The 16,996-nt window shown below is 33.5% G+C and overlaps 1 protein-coding gene across 2 annotated transcripts in view; it reads right to left on the bottom strand.

The window, feature by feature from the left end:
• Positions 1-1,688: 1,688 nt before the first annotated feature.
• The window catches only part of LOC115453077, a 58,835-nt gene continuing 43,527 nt past the window's right edge, over positions 1,689-16,996 (bottom strand). Inside the window, exons 2-5 of one of the 2 annotated variants that reach the window (XM_037437825.1) lie at positions 12,103-12,144; positions 9,817-10,007; positions 8,899-9,065; positions 1,689-6,655 (exon numbers count right to left, since the gene is read on the bottom strand). In XM_037437825.1, the coding sequence (XP_037293722.1) occupies positions 6,250-6,655; positions 8,899-9,065; positions 9,817-10,007; positions 12,103-12,142 (804 nt within the window). In that variant the 5' untranslated portion in view covers positions 12,143-12,144 and the 3' untranslated portion in view covers positions 1,689-6,249. The remainder of the gene's footprint in view (positions 6,656-8,898; positions 9,066-9,816; positions 10,008-12,102; positions 12,145-16,996) is intronic. The other variant, XM_037437826.1, reaches the window with a different exon arrangement.

The raw sequence follows: 16,996 nt of genomic DNA, 5'->3' as shown, positions 1-16,996 counted from the left end.
GATATTTCCCCAGAAATTCTTTTAATAATCAACAAAGGATTATCTCATTGTTTTCAATCGGGGTCTCGCGCTAGCTAGCGCAGCAAATAATTTTAGTTTATTGTTTATTAAGTATTTTATGCTAGAGATTCCGACCGCGTAAAATTATTTTTTCTTTATAGTAGGTACTTACTTACAAAGTGACGAAAAAGTTTTGCTAAACGTTTGCGAAATGAAATGAATTCTATTCGTTTTAAATTATACATTACACAGTAACATTTAATATAAGTGTCGAGTCAGTCGAGAGTCCTTTGGAATCCATTCCACTTACCATGATGTGCAGAGGGGTCATTTTACTGTGCCCGCATAAAAAAAACTCGTATACTTACACTTAAAGCATGTCAATGTTTGCCGGCAAACATGACAGCTACATGACATTACGCGTGTCACGGAAAAATAACCTTATTATGTAGTATATAAGGTTATATTCCCGTGACACACGTAAATGTCAATGTAGCTGTCATGTTTGCCGGCAAACATTGAGATGCTTCACGGGTTCAAATAACTTGACAACATATAACATTTCCTGCATAACCTATATTTTGCTTTATACACTACTAGTTAGTGTGAGTTATTTCCACAAGTAAGTAAGCTATTTTTACGGTGCTAACAAACAGAATATTTACCTGTTATTCGCCGTTCCATGGAAGATTCGGACTAACCCCGTCCAAGAATTTGCCTAATTGTAATTTTAATCGTAGTGTTAAGCCTGCTGGAAAACTTAGTAAATAAAAAAAAAAAAATTAATTGAGTATTTACTGTTTTCAATTAGTGAACTAAAAAAAACCTTGTTGAAGTTTGTCGAAACACGACTATACGCTGAGATTTGATCATTAGGTACGCATAGAATTATTTGTCATTATAGAACGGATTAAAATCATTTGATCTTGCACTTGTAAAATACTGCAAGTGTTTGTAATTATACACGTCGATTATGCACAAATACTTGTCAACTCAGTAATACAATTTTGGCTCAGGTGAATAACTGATTTTGTTGATCGGTTAGTTATTTACTAATTCTTTAAATATTTTTAAAATTATCTACCGTGTCACTCGTAAGGAGTAATATCGGATGTCAAGACCCATTTAAGGTTATAGCTTAAGGTCCATTTTCATACATTTTGTTTCACCTTTAATCTGGGTAACTAAACAAGTATTGACAAGTAAAGAATTTAAATTCACGTCTAAAAATGGACCTTAAGCTATAACCTTAAGAAACAAATTAAGCTTCCAAAATTGACAGAAAAATAAAAGTTTTTTTTCGACTTAGTACTAGGTAAGATCGGAATATGCTCCTTCCATGCATATGTAGAAACCCTTTAATATAGCCGGTTTTACAGAATAGTCCGAACTATACGTTTGGAGTTCCCATCTTTCTCACATATATCTCTTTTTAAAAGTATGATATCCTTTCAAAGCCTAAAACATTAACTGTTAATTTAAGGAATTAAAAAAATATTCACTATTTAGTACATTTAATAAAATATAGCAAGTATACGTAAATGATTTATTATTACAACTTCTGTAGAATTCTTGTAAAAAATAATTCAGACACTGTTTAACACGCTGAAAAAGCGTCCCATTTTACCCCAACACACCTTAGGTATATACTTAGTTGCAGCAGCCGTTCATTGAAATAAAACAATATATCTCGTTCACATTTTATTTAGAGACATCGGTATAAAATATATGAGATATAAAACAGCACAGTCGTAATTAAAAATTAAAATATATCAATATACGAATATAAAACGTCAATATTATAAAATTAACATATCGAACTGTCAGAACATTGTCTCCCGAGCGCGGCTCCGGTGAACTTAAACATCTAAAAAATAAAACATTCCTTACTAATTGAGTAGGAGCCGACCTCGGAACACTTCAAATTAAAAAACACATGCTACAGTCAGAGTACGCACGGCCATTTTGTGATTTGAAATTGTTCGAAATTCAAATTGTATTGATAATTTTGCTTTTAAATTCATAATCATAGTTTGTTTACGGTTTATTTTTTGTTTACAATAGCCGTTACTCTGACCATAGTATTTCAAAACATGTCGAAACGGTATATTGGGTTAAAAGGTAATAGAGTTAGATACAAATTTATTCACTGTGATATCTCTTCTACTCATTCCACAAGCTGTTTAACATCAAACAAAATCTTTACCAGACAAATCATGTGCAGAAACTCATGCAAACATTTTGTTTTAATTTTCGACCATATATATTATTTTTAATCTTACAATTATTTTTATCACAGTGAATAGAGCTTAGGTATGGGATTAGGGGTTGGGGGATTCGGGAATAAGTCCCAGGAGAACGGGAATCACTCCCGAATGAGATGAATTACCATAGGTAGTGACTGATATGGTTCCAACATCGATTACATGATAGTGATTACATATACTAACACTAACTATTTAATGAATTTCACATATTACGTACATATTAGCAAATGATTATCTGGTGTAACGGCTGGTCCAGGGTTCGAATTACGGATACTTACATATTGGAAAATCATCGCCAATCATTTTGTATTTAAGTTTAGTCGCTATGATGATTTCTGGAGTGTATTTTACCAGTTTGAAACACTTTTTATATCTCTCGATGTTTTAGACATCACTCATGTGTCGCCACCCTGGAGGAGCCGTTACTCTGGCGTCATTGTACACATACAATCACGGCAGCGAAACTCCAAATATACAAAGCTTTACGGAATGTTTGACTTTACGTTGTCAAAGGAAAACAATATACACATTAGGTGGCTCGCAATACGTCATGAACAACTGAGCATTACATTATTCATCAATATTACTATAAAATATAAACAAAATAACAAAACTCTCTTGTGTTTTGAGAAGACTTGCGGTCGTGGTCACACCACGTTCTTTGGCACGGAAATTCATAGAAAAAGCTATAAATTTTGCTATAATAATAATAATTCGGCTTTATATTAATGCAATGCTCCCTGATTATGTTTGGCTGGTTGTACGGGAGCGGTCAAAGCGCAAAATTCGAATCGCGAATCAATTCTTACATCAAATACTGCACAGAAAGATAATATAAAGTAATCTTTGGCAACGTTCTCAAGCAGTTGGACTTAAGCTTAAAATTACGAAAGTTAGAAACAATATCTAACATTTACCAGATAATATTAATAATTACTAATGAGCTTATGCTATACATCGAAGAACATAACATGGAATACTTAACCAAACATTGACACCAGCACAACATACAATGTCTTCATTACCTTATAAATAAACGTACGAATTTATTTTGAAATTATTTTCGATGTTATTTGCTGGGTTAGTTACATTTGAATGGTTCTGATTGTCGAGTATACAAGGTAATAACTGGTTTGACCAGCAATTGTGAGTAGTTTCGTGAAAGTATTAATTTGATTACATTTTATTATCCTAATACGTGTGATTATAAATGTCAAATAAGGAGTAAATTATCTTAAAGTTACTTACACATAGAATTCTAAAGTTTTCCCATAACTGCATAGTAAATTAAATGAACAATTCTCAACATTGGTTTGCGCAAATGATACACTGGACCAAACATTGGACCCGAAATATTTTAGGTGTCAACATCAATCCATACTCATAAATAAGAAGAATGAAAAAAGTTTACATTAAATAAACAAAACAGTGACGTGTTGACGTAAACAAAACATTCTGAAATTATTTCGCCAAAATTTTAGAACACTCTTTTTCAGTCTCATAGGATGAAAAATTCCAATGTTTCAATTATATACACATTTTCTAATGTGAAAAATCAAACAATTCCTGTGGTTTTCTTAATATTTGTTACATTAACCGGTCTTGCCGCTGACAAAAGAACTTTCGATGAGAATTGTAGTATATCTAATATTAATTTTCGACAAAAATGCTAGCAATATTCGTACGTAAACGTTACTCTTGGTCTATATAATAAGTACGTTATAAATATGATAAAACACCGAATTACAACATCAAATATACATTTTTATAGCTATTGTTAATGATATTTTTCCTATATTATATTTTATATCTATAAAGTGTACGAAAGTAAAGGAAAGTAAAAAATAATTTTAAAGTTAGGTATTTTAATTTAAGTTAGGTTCATTAAAGAGGTAAAATAGGGTCTTAATAAGTTTAATTAAGATAATTAGGGACTTGATTCCATGATATTTGCGAAGTGCGAACTGAAATGTGATATTTTGTTACAAAGGTTCAAATAATATTAGGAAATTTAAAATTATTGAATACATTTCTGTGACATACGTTATTCCAGTAAATAGATTTTAATAATTTCCTGACTGTATGCTAACACGCTACCCAGTATTTGACCATGATTTTTCACAGCACATGGTCAATGGTTCTACTGTTTGAGGCGGTAGCCTAAATGCCTTTCTACAATCGTTAACGCTAATACAAAATGGATAAATGTACGGGAATAACATATCGTTTGTTGCTAGCATATGACATTCTCATACATAAAGTTAGCGTTTGCGATTGTCACAGTGGTTTTGTCTACGGCCCCTTTTTATTTAACGTTGTCCTGCTTCATAAATTTAAAATGTCCTAAGTGTATATAGTACAATTATTATATGATCTGGGTAGGTTATTCATAACATTTGCAAGTTAGTTTGCTGACACCATTTATTCTACCTGTAAGTGAAGGTTTTTCGGATCGTCTAAAAGAAGTTACATTTTAAACGTCTATTGTAGATATAAATTTATAATTTTCAAGTGTTTAAATTAATATTTATGATTTGGTATTTAACAACGCTTTTGTATATTGGTTTCTTTTAAATACCTACATTATTTATAAAGTTAAAATACATATCTTCGTAAATAAATTGTGGTTAAGTTAAGAAATATTTAAAACCATAAGTTTAAAATGCTATATAAATAAAACAGTAAATTATCTCTGATACAAAAAAAATCAATTTGATCTCGTCGGACGGTAAGAGAAAATAATTATAATATTTAATATTTTTTTAATCTGTCAATTGTTTATGGACATTTTAAAATCGGCAATTTATGAAAAAAATACTTTACGGGTAGCTAATTGTAAATTTTTCGAAAATATTTAAAACTATAATCTAATACAGACTTAATGTTTCAAAATGATTTTTTAGAATTGATGGAGTTTACGAAAAATGATATGTGCGTAGTGTGGTGTAAAAATATAGATTTACGATATTATAATACGGAATAAAATAGAAAATAATCTGAGTATGAAGGAGTATTATTAAAATAAAAAGGTACGGAGTCCCCTAAAATACACATTAATAATAATTTTTAAATACGTTCCTTTTTCAAACACTCACACAAAATGGCGGCTGATCTAACCGTTTTTGTCATTTATATTAAAGGCGTTGTTTACAGGAAATATACTTAGTCTTGCTATCATCAGATGAACTACAATGTTTTGTAGAATGCCGAACACTATTTATTTACCTTTGTTAAGCCCAGTAGGTACTTTTCAATAAACGTCAAGAAATGACCTACCTAGTCTGATATTGTAGCTGTTTGATTTTTTTAAAACTCATATTTTTTAGCTGACCTTGTTATAAAAATAGATTTGAGCAACCTGTAAAAACTATTTTCTTTTTAATTACTCTCAAAGAACGTTCTTAGCTCTTTATCTAAAAGAATTTTCGTTTAAAATAATAATCTGCGTTTTATTGTTGCATATGCACCACAGATTAAAAATAATGTCTTTAAACATTTTATTCGGGTCTTTATATAGCCGTAATAAAATGTGAAGGAAGTTATTCAACCGCTTTTATGCATGAGTTGGAATATTAAAATATAGTTTACGTAACAATGACGTCCGTTGCACATCTCTAAACTTCCTTATCAAACATAAAATTGTTTTTGTTTTTAAATTGTGCAAACGATTTAATTTGAATCATAATGCCGCACATGCTACGTGGAGATGTAAAGTGCTACTATAACAACTGTGTGCAAGGAGTTTACACAATTTCATTTGCGTTTTAACGAAATATTAACAGTTTTTATGTTGTTTTTAACATTAAAGTCTTTGTGATCTTTTACATTCCCATTAGAATAAAGAATCATCGCCGTACCTGAGAAACGGGAATAACAATTCTTTGATAAAAGTCTACCCGGAAGAACAATTATCCGTCATACGATCAGCCGCCGAACCAACAAAAGTGAAGGTACAAGACTAATGCTACTGGTCAGTATGAATCTAAGTATCGCTCGCGGCGGACTGTTGCTTCATCAGATCAACGTCGCGTCCCACGCTCGACTGCGATTTCAATTTCGGATTCTGATCCGATTTCTCATGGTTCTTGTCGTGCTTCTCGGGCTTGTCATGGCCGGCTTTGTCGTGCCCGGCTTTGTCATGCCCGGCTTTGTCATGCCCAGCTTTATCATGCCCGGTTTTATCATGCCCAGCTTTATCATGCCCAGTTTTATCATGCCCAGCCTTATCATGCCCAGTTTTATCGTGGCCAGCTTTATCATGCTTGTCATGTTTGTCATGTCCGTGACCACTTTCGACAACGCTCACTCCGTTCTTGTGAGTAGAGGGTTCTTGCTCCTCATTGTCTCCTTGGCGGAATTTCCTGTTGTACCAGTGTAGGCAAATGCATCTGGAATGAAAGTTTGAATATTATTATTTTTAATAACAATCATTTAGATTATAAATAGAGTCTTAATACGATTATTATGAGACAAGCAAGTTGCTGGCATTGCCTATAAAGAACAGTAACATTTAAAAATTAAATGGAGCAATACTTTATGGTATACTATACTAAGCATCAGCCTCATAAAAAAATTCTAATCGCCTATACACGTTAATTTTAATTGATATTTTTTCTTTTGTGTTAAGTCAAGTCAATGTCTTTTATTTTTGTGAAGGAAAAACAAATATTGCTAAGAACAGAAAAGTGTATACATAATTTGAAGTATCGAATTTGTACAGGCATTTATGTGACTGACTACATTAGACACATTGGTTGTGATGTCCAACGCTTGTCGCAAATACATTAACGTGTACAAATGGTTAGAAATAATCACGTCTGAAACGTGTCAAACGAACAATTTAGAACGTAGTTTTGTACTTGGCTTATTCATTTTGTATTAACAAAGTTGTTTCATTATACTGATGTTTGAATTTACTGGTGGTAGGTCTCTCATATGTGAGAGTCCGCCTGGGTAGGTAGCACCGAAATGTCTATTTCTGCCGCATTATAGCCGGTGTAACTGCTGGACATAATAAGGCTTAACATCTCATGTCTCAGGATGACAAGCGCAGTGGAATACCAAATTATACTTTGTAATTCAAGGTGTTGAATGGTGTTTCTACTGTTTATGGGTGGTCGTATCGCTTACTATCGGACGAACGGCAAGCTCGTCTTGGCATTCGAAGCAATAAAAATATATATATATTTGTGAACTAGCTTCCGCCCGCAGCTTCGCCCGCGTGTATTTCGGACTTCAAAAATGGAGGAGGTGCTCAATTTGTCGGGGTGTTTTTTTAATGTATGGTGGTATGCAGGTAGTCCGATTGACCGGTCAGGGTCTGATGATGGGATCCTGGTGAAATCGAAGGAAGCATATAGCATGATTCAGTATTCACGCGTGATGGCTTATTATTAGCGTATTTCATGTATAACTTTGGTGTTTCTATACCAATTTCTATGATTCTTTTTTATGGAATATTTAATAATGTTAACTTTTTAATTAGGGATGACTGAGAGTGTTATAAACGTAAGAGTAGACAAATATAATGAGAAAGCTTCGAACTGCTAAGCTATCGGGAGTTACACGTGTTATTGTGAGTCAACCATAAAAGATAGACATATGCTGTTGTGGGATATTTTTACATAATTTTAAGGAGAACATTTCCGTCATACATGATTTCTGTGTAGCTTTAACCATTAAGGTTGCACACGCGACGGAAGCTTAAAAATGGAGTAACTTCTCCCGTTTTCCCAACATTTCCCTTCACTGCTCTGCTCCTATTAATTGTAGCGTGATGAAAAGTATACTATAACCAGCACAGGAGTATGACAAATAATTGTACCAAGTTTCGTTAAAATCCGTCGAGTAGTTTTTGTTTCTATAACGGTTATACAGACAGACAGACAGACAGACAAAAAATTTACAAATTGCATTTTTGGCATCAGTATCGATCCCTAATCACCCCCTAATAGTTATTTTGGAAATATTTTTCATATACAGAATTCACCTCTCTACAGATTTATTATAAGTATAGATTATTTAGTAGTAACGTGGTGGCGTAGTTGTATTGCGTATTGCTAGGAGGTCCAATGTATATATCCGAAGTAATGAATAGGCACCTAACTTCACACCATTATTAAAATTTTCCAGAAAAGATTTAACTTTGAATACAGGAAACGACAGTAGGTGAAAATGATTCATTTTAAAAAGTAATCCTTGATATAATAGAGGAGTTAACCGGCAAGCCTTTGAATTCGTGTTTAAAAAAGGTTGAATAGAAAAAGTCGATAGTCAAAGGGAATTATCGATTCAGACGGCAAGGCGGGCTTGAATGAACGTTCGTGACATGGTTTATTGATATAATTTACTGTATGTTTTCTGTTATTACAAAGATGTGTGTCCTATACGTCATGGCGACAGACTTAACTACTGTTCCTATATGGTTCGACTCTCGTATACTACAGCTGGTTATAGTCATGTATATTTTTGTTTGTGTTTTGATCATGCTTAATTTACAAGTGCTGTTTGTTTGTTGAAGATCATTGTATCTTTAAGGACTTTTTTGGGAGAAGTCTATGTTTAGCAGTGAGCACTCTGTGGCTAACGACGATGGGAATCTTTTTCCCTCTAAAATAAAACGCGTTAGTACCTTAGTACAGCGCCGAGAACTCCTGCCCCGACGAGCGCGGCGCCGGCGCCCATCAGGTAGTATCGATGCTGAGCGGCTTCAGCTCCTGGGGACAGCTGCACCAGCCCCACTACCAATACCACGATGCCCAGTAGCAGAGAGCCTACCACTGCGTGGAGCGCGGCCACCTGTAAACGAGGAGTGGTGGGATATTCTGATGAAGTGAATCTTCTGGAATTGATGGAATGTTTTTTTGTTTGTAGTTAATTCGATATTATACGCTGTTTTAGTCACTAATACTTATACCAAAGGTTTCAGAGGTACATTTCTGTGGTAAGCTTTAAAATGGTGACTTAATATTTTGACCAAAACACGAGAACTAATGAAGATCCAGCTATCTGCAATCATATAAGCTGGAAAACGGACGCTGACACTAGGCATACACAAATTAGCTTAATATACGGAGCTGTCAACATTGCGTTTTCAATGAAAAAAGTGCATGTCAATGATTAAAAAATCTTAACAGTATGAGCTAAACGAAAAAAATATATTAACAATTCATTTTAAAATCTACTTTTTTAAAGTCCATTCTACACGGCTAGAGTGCAAGGCATAGTAGTACAAAGTAGTACGAAAACTGGTAGAGTCAGTGCTCTGCTAGTTGATTGTACTGTTTACTCCACCCATGACCTCTGGGTTTAAAAGCTAAAGTCTACTTTACAGTCAATGATAATGTATAAGACTCTGGACAACCTATCTAAATGAAATTAACTAACTGATTAATAATTAACTAGATGATTCATTTGTATCCACCGTAGCTGAATTATAATGCTCACTGAACTGCTAGAATACTTTCTTTTTACGATTCATTGGCGAATAATAGTCTTTACCACTATTCCAGATACACTGCAGCCTTGAAAGAAACGGCAGTGATCCTACCTTGCCGCAGACATATAGCTCATTGCGGAGCCGATGGTGCACAGGCGAGGGCGTGGGATCTGCGTCAGGGGCCCGGCCCAGCTGCAGGGGCAGCTGCGATGGCCGCCGGCCCACTGCGCCGCCGCCGCGCTTCTCATTGCGCCGCCGCTCGTGCCGAACCGCAACTGCTGGCATTGCGCCGATCATCTTCGCTATAGGGATTACTTGCTATTAGTTCTCTCTGCTTATGCTAGCCTAGTACCTAGACATTTAAAGCCCGATTGTAATTTTGGTAATTTTTGTGGCATCTATCTGTCTGTCTTTCTACACGTTGCTTAGTGAGATTTTTATTTATTTGAGATCATAAACTGCCTAGTTTATGGGAGAACATTATTAAATAAAGTTGAATGTTCCAAAGTTAAATTCTGACTTCAAAATAGCAAAGAATAGAATAGAGAACATTTTCAGTAAATTGGGGACAAAGCGCATTCCCTTCCAATCGTTTCTTCACGATAAAGTATCATTTGATTTGAACTTTCTCGAAAAACATCTTCTAAAATCTTCTGGACAAGGGATGTCGTTAAAATGCCTACAGAGAACTATCAGCAAGATTTATTGAAGGGACTCGCTTGGAATTTGCTCTTACCACTATTTTTAGATTTGGTTTTTGCTTTACACAAATACGGTTGTGTATTAGATAAAATAAGAAAGAAATGGGACAGGGGACGAGGCCTCTTGAACCCTACACAAATTATGTATTGTAACTATATTTGACGTATAAAGTAAAGAATAATATATCAACGGTCCTTCAATAGCTAAATATCCACAGTTGTATTTTGAATATTGCAGTATGTTTTAATGAGTGATACTTTTGCAAATAATATAAGCGTGTTGATAAAATAAAGCATGTGATTCTGTGGGTATAATTTAATAGTAAACTTTCTAATGGTTTTAGTATCTCTAAACAAAAAACTCACTATTGGTTAGTAACTACTTTTTTTCTATTATAGGGGATTAACACATCAAATCTAATGAAATATATCCGTTATATATTATTTTTTATTTTGTAGTAATTTTTAATTATTTTTTATAATAATGAAGGGACCTTTAAAAGGATATTAAGTTGGGGTAATGCAAGGTAGAAAGAAAGAAAGACGCTATTTTACCATAAAGTACAAAATATTCCAAATTATGTGGCCACATTGCATAATTTTGCTATACTAGGCTTACATATTGCTGTTAACAAAAGCAGTTGTATACCATCAGCAAGAACGTTCGAAGTAATAGCAGTAATCCTATAGCAATTAAAAGCATAAATATAAATGTTTAAATGCTTAGTTCAAATGCGCGTATTTTTGGATCGCATCACCGAAGTAGCTAAAGTCCAGGTTTCAGTTGGATATCGAATGTTCCTTCTAAAAGGTGAAATAATGAAACTTCTAGAGAGTTTCTATTAGTCAAATATTCCTCTGTTGCTTGGCGTTAGCTACGACGTTGATACGTTCAGAAATAGGCAATGGATGCCTAAATCATTTTAGTCTCTGTACACCTATGGCTCCAGCAAAATTGCATTGACTTGTGCTTGAATACCAAATGCTATTTTTTTTAGCCTGGTAAGCTTGCAGCAAATGCTAGCGAATTATCGACATCGAACTTTTTTTATGTTAAAAAAATGTGTACTTAAGTTGGCAGAGTTCCGGAACATTGTTGTTAAACGCTTGAATTTCGAAATTCGATTTTCAATTTTGACAAAATACATAATGAAGTATTGTCTGTGTTGCAAATTCTGCCAACTGCCAACGTACGTGAGATGTCGCTTATGTAATAATCGTCAAACCGTTGACATCTTGTTTGCAAGCTGGCAAATATTGTGTGGCCTGTCAAGCATTTGAGTAAGCGCTTTGTGACGCGTTTGCCAAGCGTGTAGAGAGAGCTTTATGTTCGCACACATCGTATTTTGGCGCAAATTGTTCGTAAAGCATCTAAACATTTAAATCTATGTTAATAACAATAGAAATAAAAATTAATACATACGTAAATATATTATGTTTATGACACCCTCACATGAATAGCAGTATATAATTATTATTGCCAAACTAGGGTTCCTTAGAGATAGCAGTGCCGTCATAATAATAGCGATTGTAACAAGATCGAAATTAATATATTTTTAAGAAAACTTTCACGCGTTGTTAATAATATTTCGAAGTTGGAAACCCAAGTTCTTGTTGATCACGCGAAAGTGTTAAGCATTGCAAATGAAATTCAGATATATATCGTATTCAAGTTGTAAAATGTGGAGCAACTTACATCTCTGATTTTCTCTTGGTTGAAGCAACGACTGGAGCATATCTGTAACAAAAGCATCAAATGCTTGATTTTTTTTCTCCTAGCAAAATTCGTTCCATCAATATGTCTACGGAACGGTAAACTATATCATAAAATATAAGAGTTACCTAAAATTCTTTACAGGGAATGATCAGAATAATAACCTCATCCCGAAAAGGCTTATAACAGCGATATTTAATATAGCATTACATTAAATAAAAAGGGGACATTATTACCTTCACTCCATATCCACTGGTTCATTTTCAGTAATTCTACTGATACATTCTTAACACGTTTGGCCCAGCGCCTTTCTAGACAGATACTCACAATATTTCCTCATACAAATTTAATGTAAATACAGTAAAAAATCGTTCTACTTCGTTGTAGCTCTAAGCATACACTTTTACGTGACGTGGTACAAGGAATTTATCTTTTCTTTGTATTATAAAACGTAGTGTGAGTGAGTACAATAAACGTGATTAGACGTTGTGTTGATTTTATTGGAAAGAATTACGTTATTGAACGTTGTTGCGTCGAACCTGTTGATTGATCACATATGTCCTGTAAAGCCAACGCGTTAATTGATCGAATATGTCCTGTATCGCCTTATGAGGTCTTGTTACTTTAACCAGCGACTTTTAGAAGGCATATGTGTCGTGAGTTTTCTGGTGCTGGGCTCCTTCATAAATTAAGATTTTCTTGTTTGTTACTATTTTACCTTTGGATTTTATCTTTCTTTGTAGTGAATTTTCAGTCGAGAGTAAACTGTATCAGACGAATGTGTTTTTTAAGCGGATGTGACAAAGTGATGGTAAGCGAAATGGGATCATAGTATCGACTGACGACAGATGATTACCTCATTACTAGTCGACATAATTATGACAGCCTGTTTGAACTGAACACAGCTTAATACTGGGACGCGAAACACTTACGTGGGCTGCTATGACGGGTATTAAGTCTTGTGTACGGTGGTCGCTATGCGGAATACAAATATGTTACCATCAGATTTTACTAAAAGATAATTTCGTACTACAAACTATATTATGGTATTACGACCTGCACGAAACACATGTCAAAGCTTTATATTCTTTAATAATACAGCAAGCATTATACGGTTTTTGCAAACAGTTCTCTCCAGGGACGTAGGGTGCGTCAGATTCCCGAGAAATGTCTTTCTTGAGGGAATTTTATAGTAGATTCCTGCGAAAGCGGTGATATACCTTTTGAACAGTTTCAGAGGAAGTGAGTACTTAAGACCTCTCTTTGTTTTCTGATCTTTGAATTGTGAATATTTGCCTATAAATGTAATATAACGATTTTTTAAATGTTGAATGTAATTTGAATGTATGTTTGTTAATCTCTTGACGTCGAGTCTTTTTATGTATTCCAAAGTATCTTTGCATAAATCTGTTTATGTAGACGAAAAAAGTAGCCATAGCCTAGTTTGGAGAGAACTGCCGAAACGAAGTTTAACAGGTCTAAAACCAAAGGGCACGCACTTCTGACTTTTCTTTTAAAAGTTATGTTTGTGTATTCTTTGTAAATTATCGCTTGCTTTAACGGTGAAAGCAAACAACGTGACGAAGCCTCCATACCTGGGAAGTTCTCCGTAAGAAATTTCTGATGCGTGTGAAGCCTGCTAACACGCGCTAGTCCAGCGTAGTCGACTAAGGCCTAGACCCCCTCAGTATTAGAGGACTCCCGAGCTAAGGAATGCGTAGTATATCAAACAAGGCTGATATTATTTATAAATCTGTTCCGATCGAGGGTAAGTAAAACTATAAGTGTAAAAGGCAAAAATTTATTTATTACTTTATTATTATTAAGTGTGTTATAAATTGAGTGAAATAAAATATTTATCTAACGTGGTATTTTTTGTGATTTGAGACAAAAAATAGGCGCCCTGCGAGAACAAATAGCTAAGTCAAAAATTTCAAAAAAATTTGGCCACTGTTTATTTTTTTCACTTTTTGACATCGTATAGTGAGTAAAATTCAACGTTGAAAATTTATATAAAAATTAAACATTCAAGAAAAAAGGTTTCATCTCAGATTGTTTTTAAAATGTTTTGTTAGTAATTTGTTTTCGCAAGTAAAGCCCTTTAAATAGCCAAGATATTACAAAAAATCTTTTTTTAATTAGTGAATAATCAGACGAAAAGGGCGATTGTGAGTTTTGTTGTTAATTATAATGTTTTTCTCTAAATTGACTCTGGATAATTTTATTACATTTGAACTAGCGTTAGCTATAACCTGTATGTGAACTCTACCAATGATTCACAACAAATATTTAAAACTTTGTCCTCGCTCTGAAATTGCTTGCTTTTCAGTTGATTATGAAGAAAATGGACTTGGTCCCAAACAATTACCACACAAAGGATATTTTTTATTTTAAACAGATCATTAATTATACTTTTATTTTATAATGTAACTAAATAAACGAAGTATAAGTCTAGTAACAAAGATTTCTACAAAATTATTACGATAAATTAGGACGTAATTAAATATTTATGTATTTTACAATTAGTTTCATTAAAGTAATTTTATAATGTATTAAATAAGAAATTTGCAATGTTATTAGTTAGAACGACATTTAAATGATTCCTGAATTACTTCCAATAATGTTAATTGTTGCAATTAGAATAACTTTCTCCGCTCACAATCGCTCTGTTTATCTGTTTGTATTTGCTTACTATATATTAATATTTTACATGTATGACTATATAGAAATTTATTTTTAATATTGTAAAACGGAAGGTCATGAGATGGCTAGTTTGTTATCAGTGGCTCCGTACAGTGAAAATCTCTTAGGTTTATCAGAAGGGAAATAATGCATTTTAATTAATTATACAAAATTATACTGAAATTACCTAAAATTTAAGCCTATGTTAATTTGATTAAACTTACTAGTAAAGGTAAAGAAATTAAGATTTTTAATTTGTGAAAATTCTCTGACCCTGCATAGAATGTTCATCAACGGTAGTTGGTGTTTGTAACATTTTAGGACTAAGACTTACAAACATATTTTCAAAGACCGTTATTCGGAAATTTTGTAGTTTTTTGTTTCTGTTTTTATCCAATTGGTAAGTTAAAACATGCTTTTCTGAAACACCCCGTACAAGTAAAGTTTGAAAAGTTGTAACATAATTATACTAAATAATAACATTTTATAAACACTTAAGATGCAATTCTTATTTTCCTAAAAAAATATTTAAAAACCAACGAGATACCACTGTACGGACACCGTTCAAGGAATAGTTAGTTATCCTATTGTATCTATGAGAAAATGAAATATGGATGGATTACAATCAATTCCACCCGTATTCACCTATTGACTATAACAAGAATAATTTCGAAGTTTCATCCGATCTTAGAACCAAATCTTCAAGATCGGCAAACATTAAAATCATTAGTGCGGGTAAAATTATCTCAGTAAAATTACATTAATTCATACAGTTATGACTGTTTTCATCCTTTGTTTGACTTACGACGTTTCCTGTTTAACATAAAAGACAAAATCGAGCATTCTTGCGTTACATCACTTTGTAAAGACGCTAGATTTTGTCAAGGATATATTCAAGAAACTGATATTAATGTAACTGTATTTGTTGTAAAACGTAAATAAATATACAACAGAGTTATCTAAACAACTATCAAAATATTTAGAATATTTTCCATGTGTATAGCCACTTGTGCGAGCGGTCTCGCGGGTGTTGTGGCACCGTAATCATTACGTAAAATATTATAATATATTTCATTATAACCAGGTTGTAGGCTGTATATTTAGATATAACATAAATTATACTTAAACAAGTAAATGAGAAATTGAAAAAATTACGAATATATGTCTTAATATCGAATTACCTTTGCTATATTCAATTATTTAATTAAAAATTACTTGTGGTCGACTTCCAAAACATTACTATTGTGTCACATCTGAACTCATTGATTATTTCAACCAAAATTCTAAAATGCAGCCAACAACCATGTTACAAATACAATAAAGTGCATTACAAGTGTATAGATAATTTAAAAAATGCGCAAAAGCGTTCATAAAAATGTACACGACACCGAAACAGCGTGGGACAAGTCGAGCTCGGCACATCAAACAACAAATCAACAGCTACAAATCATAACACAGACACAATGACGTTTAAATTCACTCCAACCCACGTATCTACCATGCAACAATGCTCTCGTCTCGGCATTTGAAGTGCAGCAGATTTTCATGTGGAACACTTTCCTTATAAAAAAATATATTTCACATCTAAGTTTTAAAAAACACAATGAAAGTAACTTTTCTGCATTAAATCATACGTGTGCTATAAATAAATCGACTGAGACAATGGCTGTATTGAATTAGGATCCAGGATTCTCGTCGAATTATATAGTTCAATATTTTAACACCTAAAAAGTCTACGTCATTACTCTTAGAGTTTCTGATAGCCTAGTAGTTTCATTCTCTGATCGGTCATCACAATACTTATTAACGGGCCACGAAACTAATTGGTTTTTAAAACAATGGTATACATGAGTGAATTTTAGACAACCTCACACTCATTCGTTGGTCAATCATTAATCACACGTCAAATGTCGGCTGCAAATGTTGCCAAACATTGAGCGTCATGTTGCATAGTGAATACATGGGATTATTTACAACCAGGATTGCATAACTGTCATTTAGTGTTCATTATTTTACATGGCACAGTGGCGCCATCTGGTTCATTGCAGTCCAAAATGTATTTGTTGTCAGACTTAAAACGGCTAAACCTGAGCTTTGACACTTCAGGGGCCTTATTCTCTATCCCGCACGTTATTTTGACAGTGTGTAACAAGCACGTAACACAACGCATCATGTTTAGGACTATAGAAATTTG

Source organism: Manduca sexta, chromosome 12 (genome assembly GCF_014839805.1).
Source record: "Manduca sexta isolate Smith_Timp_Sample1 chromosome 12, JHU_Msex_v1.0, whole genome shotgun sequence".
Taxonomy (NCBI): domain Eukaryota; kingdom Metazoa; phylum Arthropoda; class Insecta; order Lepidoptera; family Sphingidae; genus Manduca; species Manduca sexta.
Note: the sequence above shows the minus strand (reverse complement) of the source record. Positions and strands in the feature narration are given on the sequence as shown.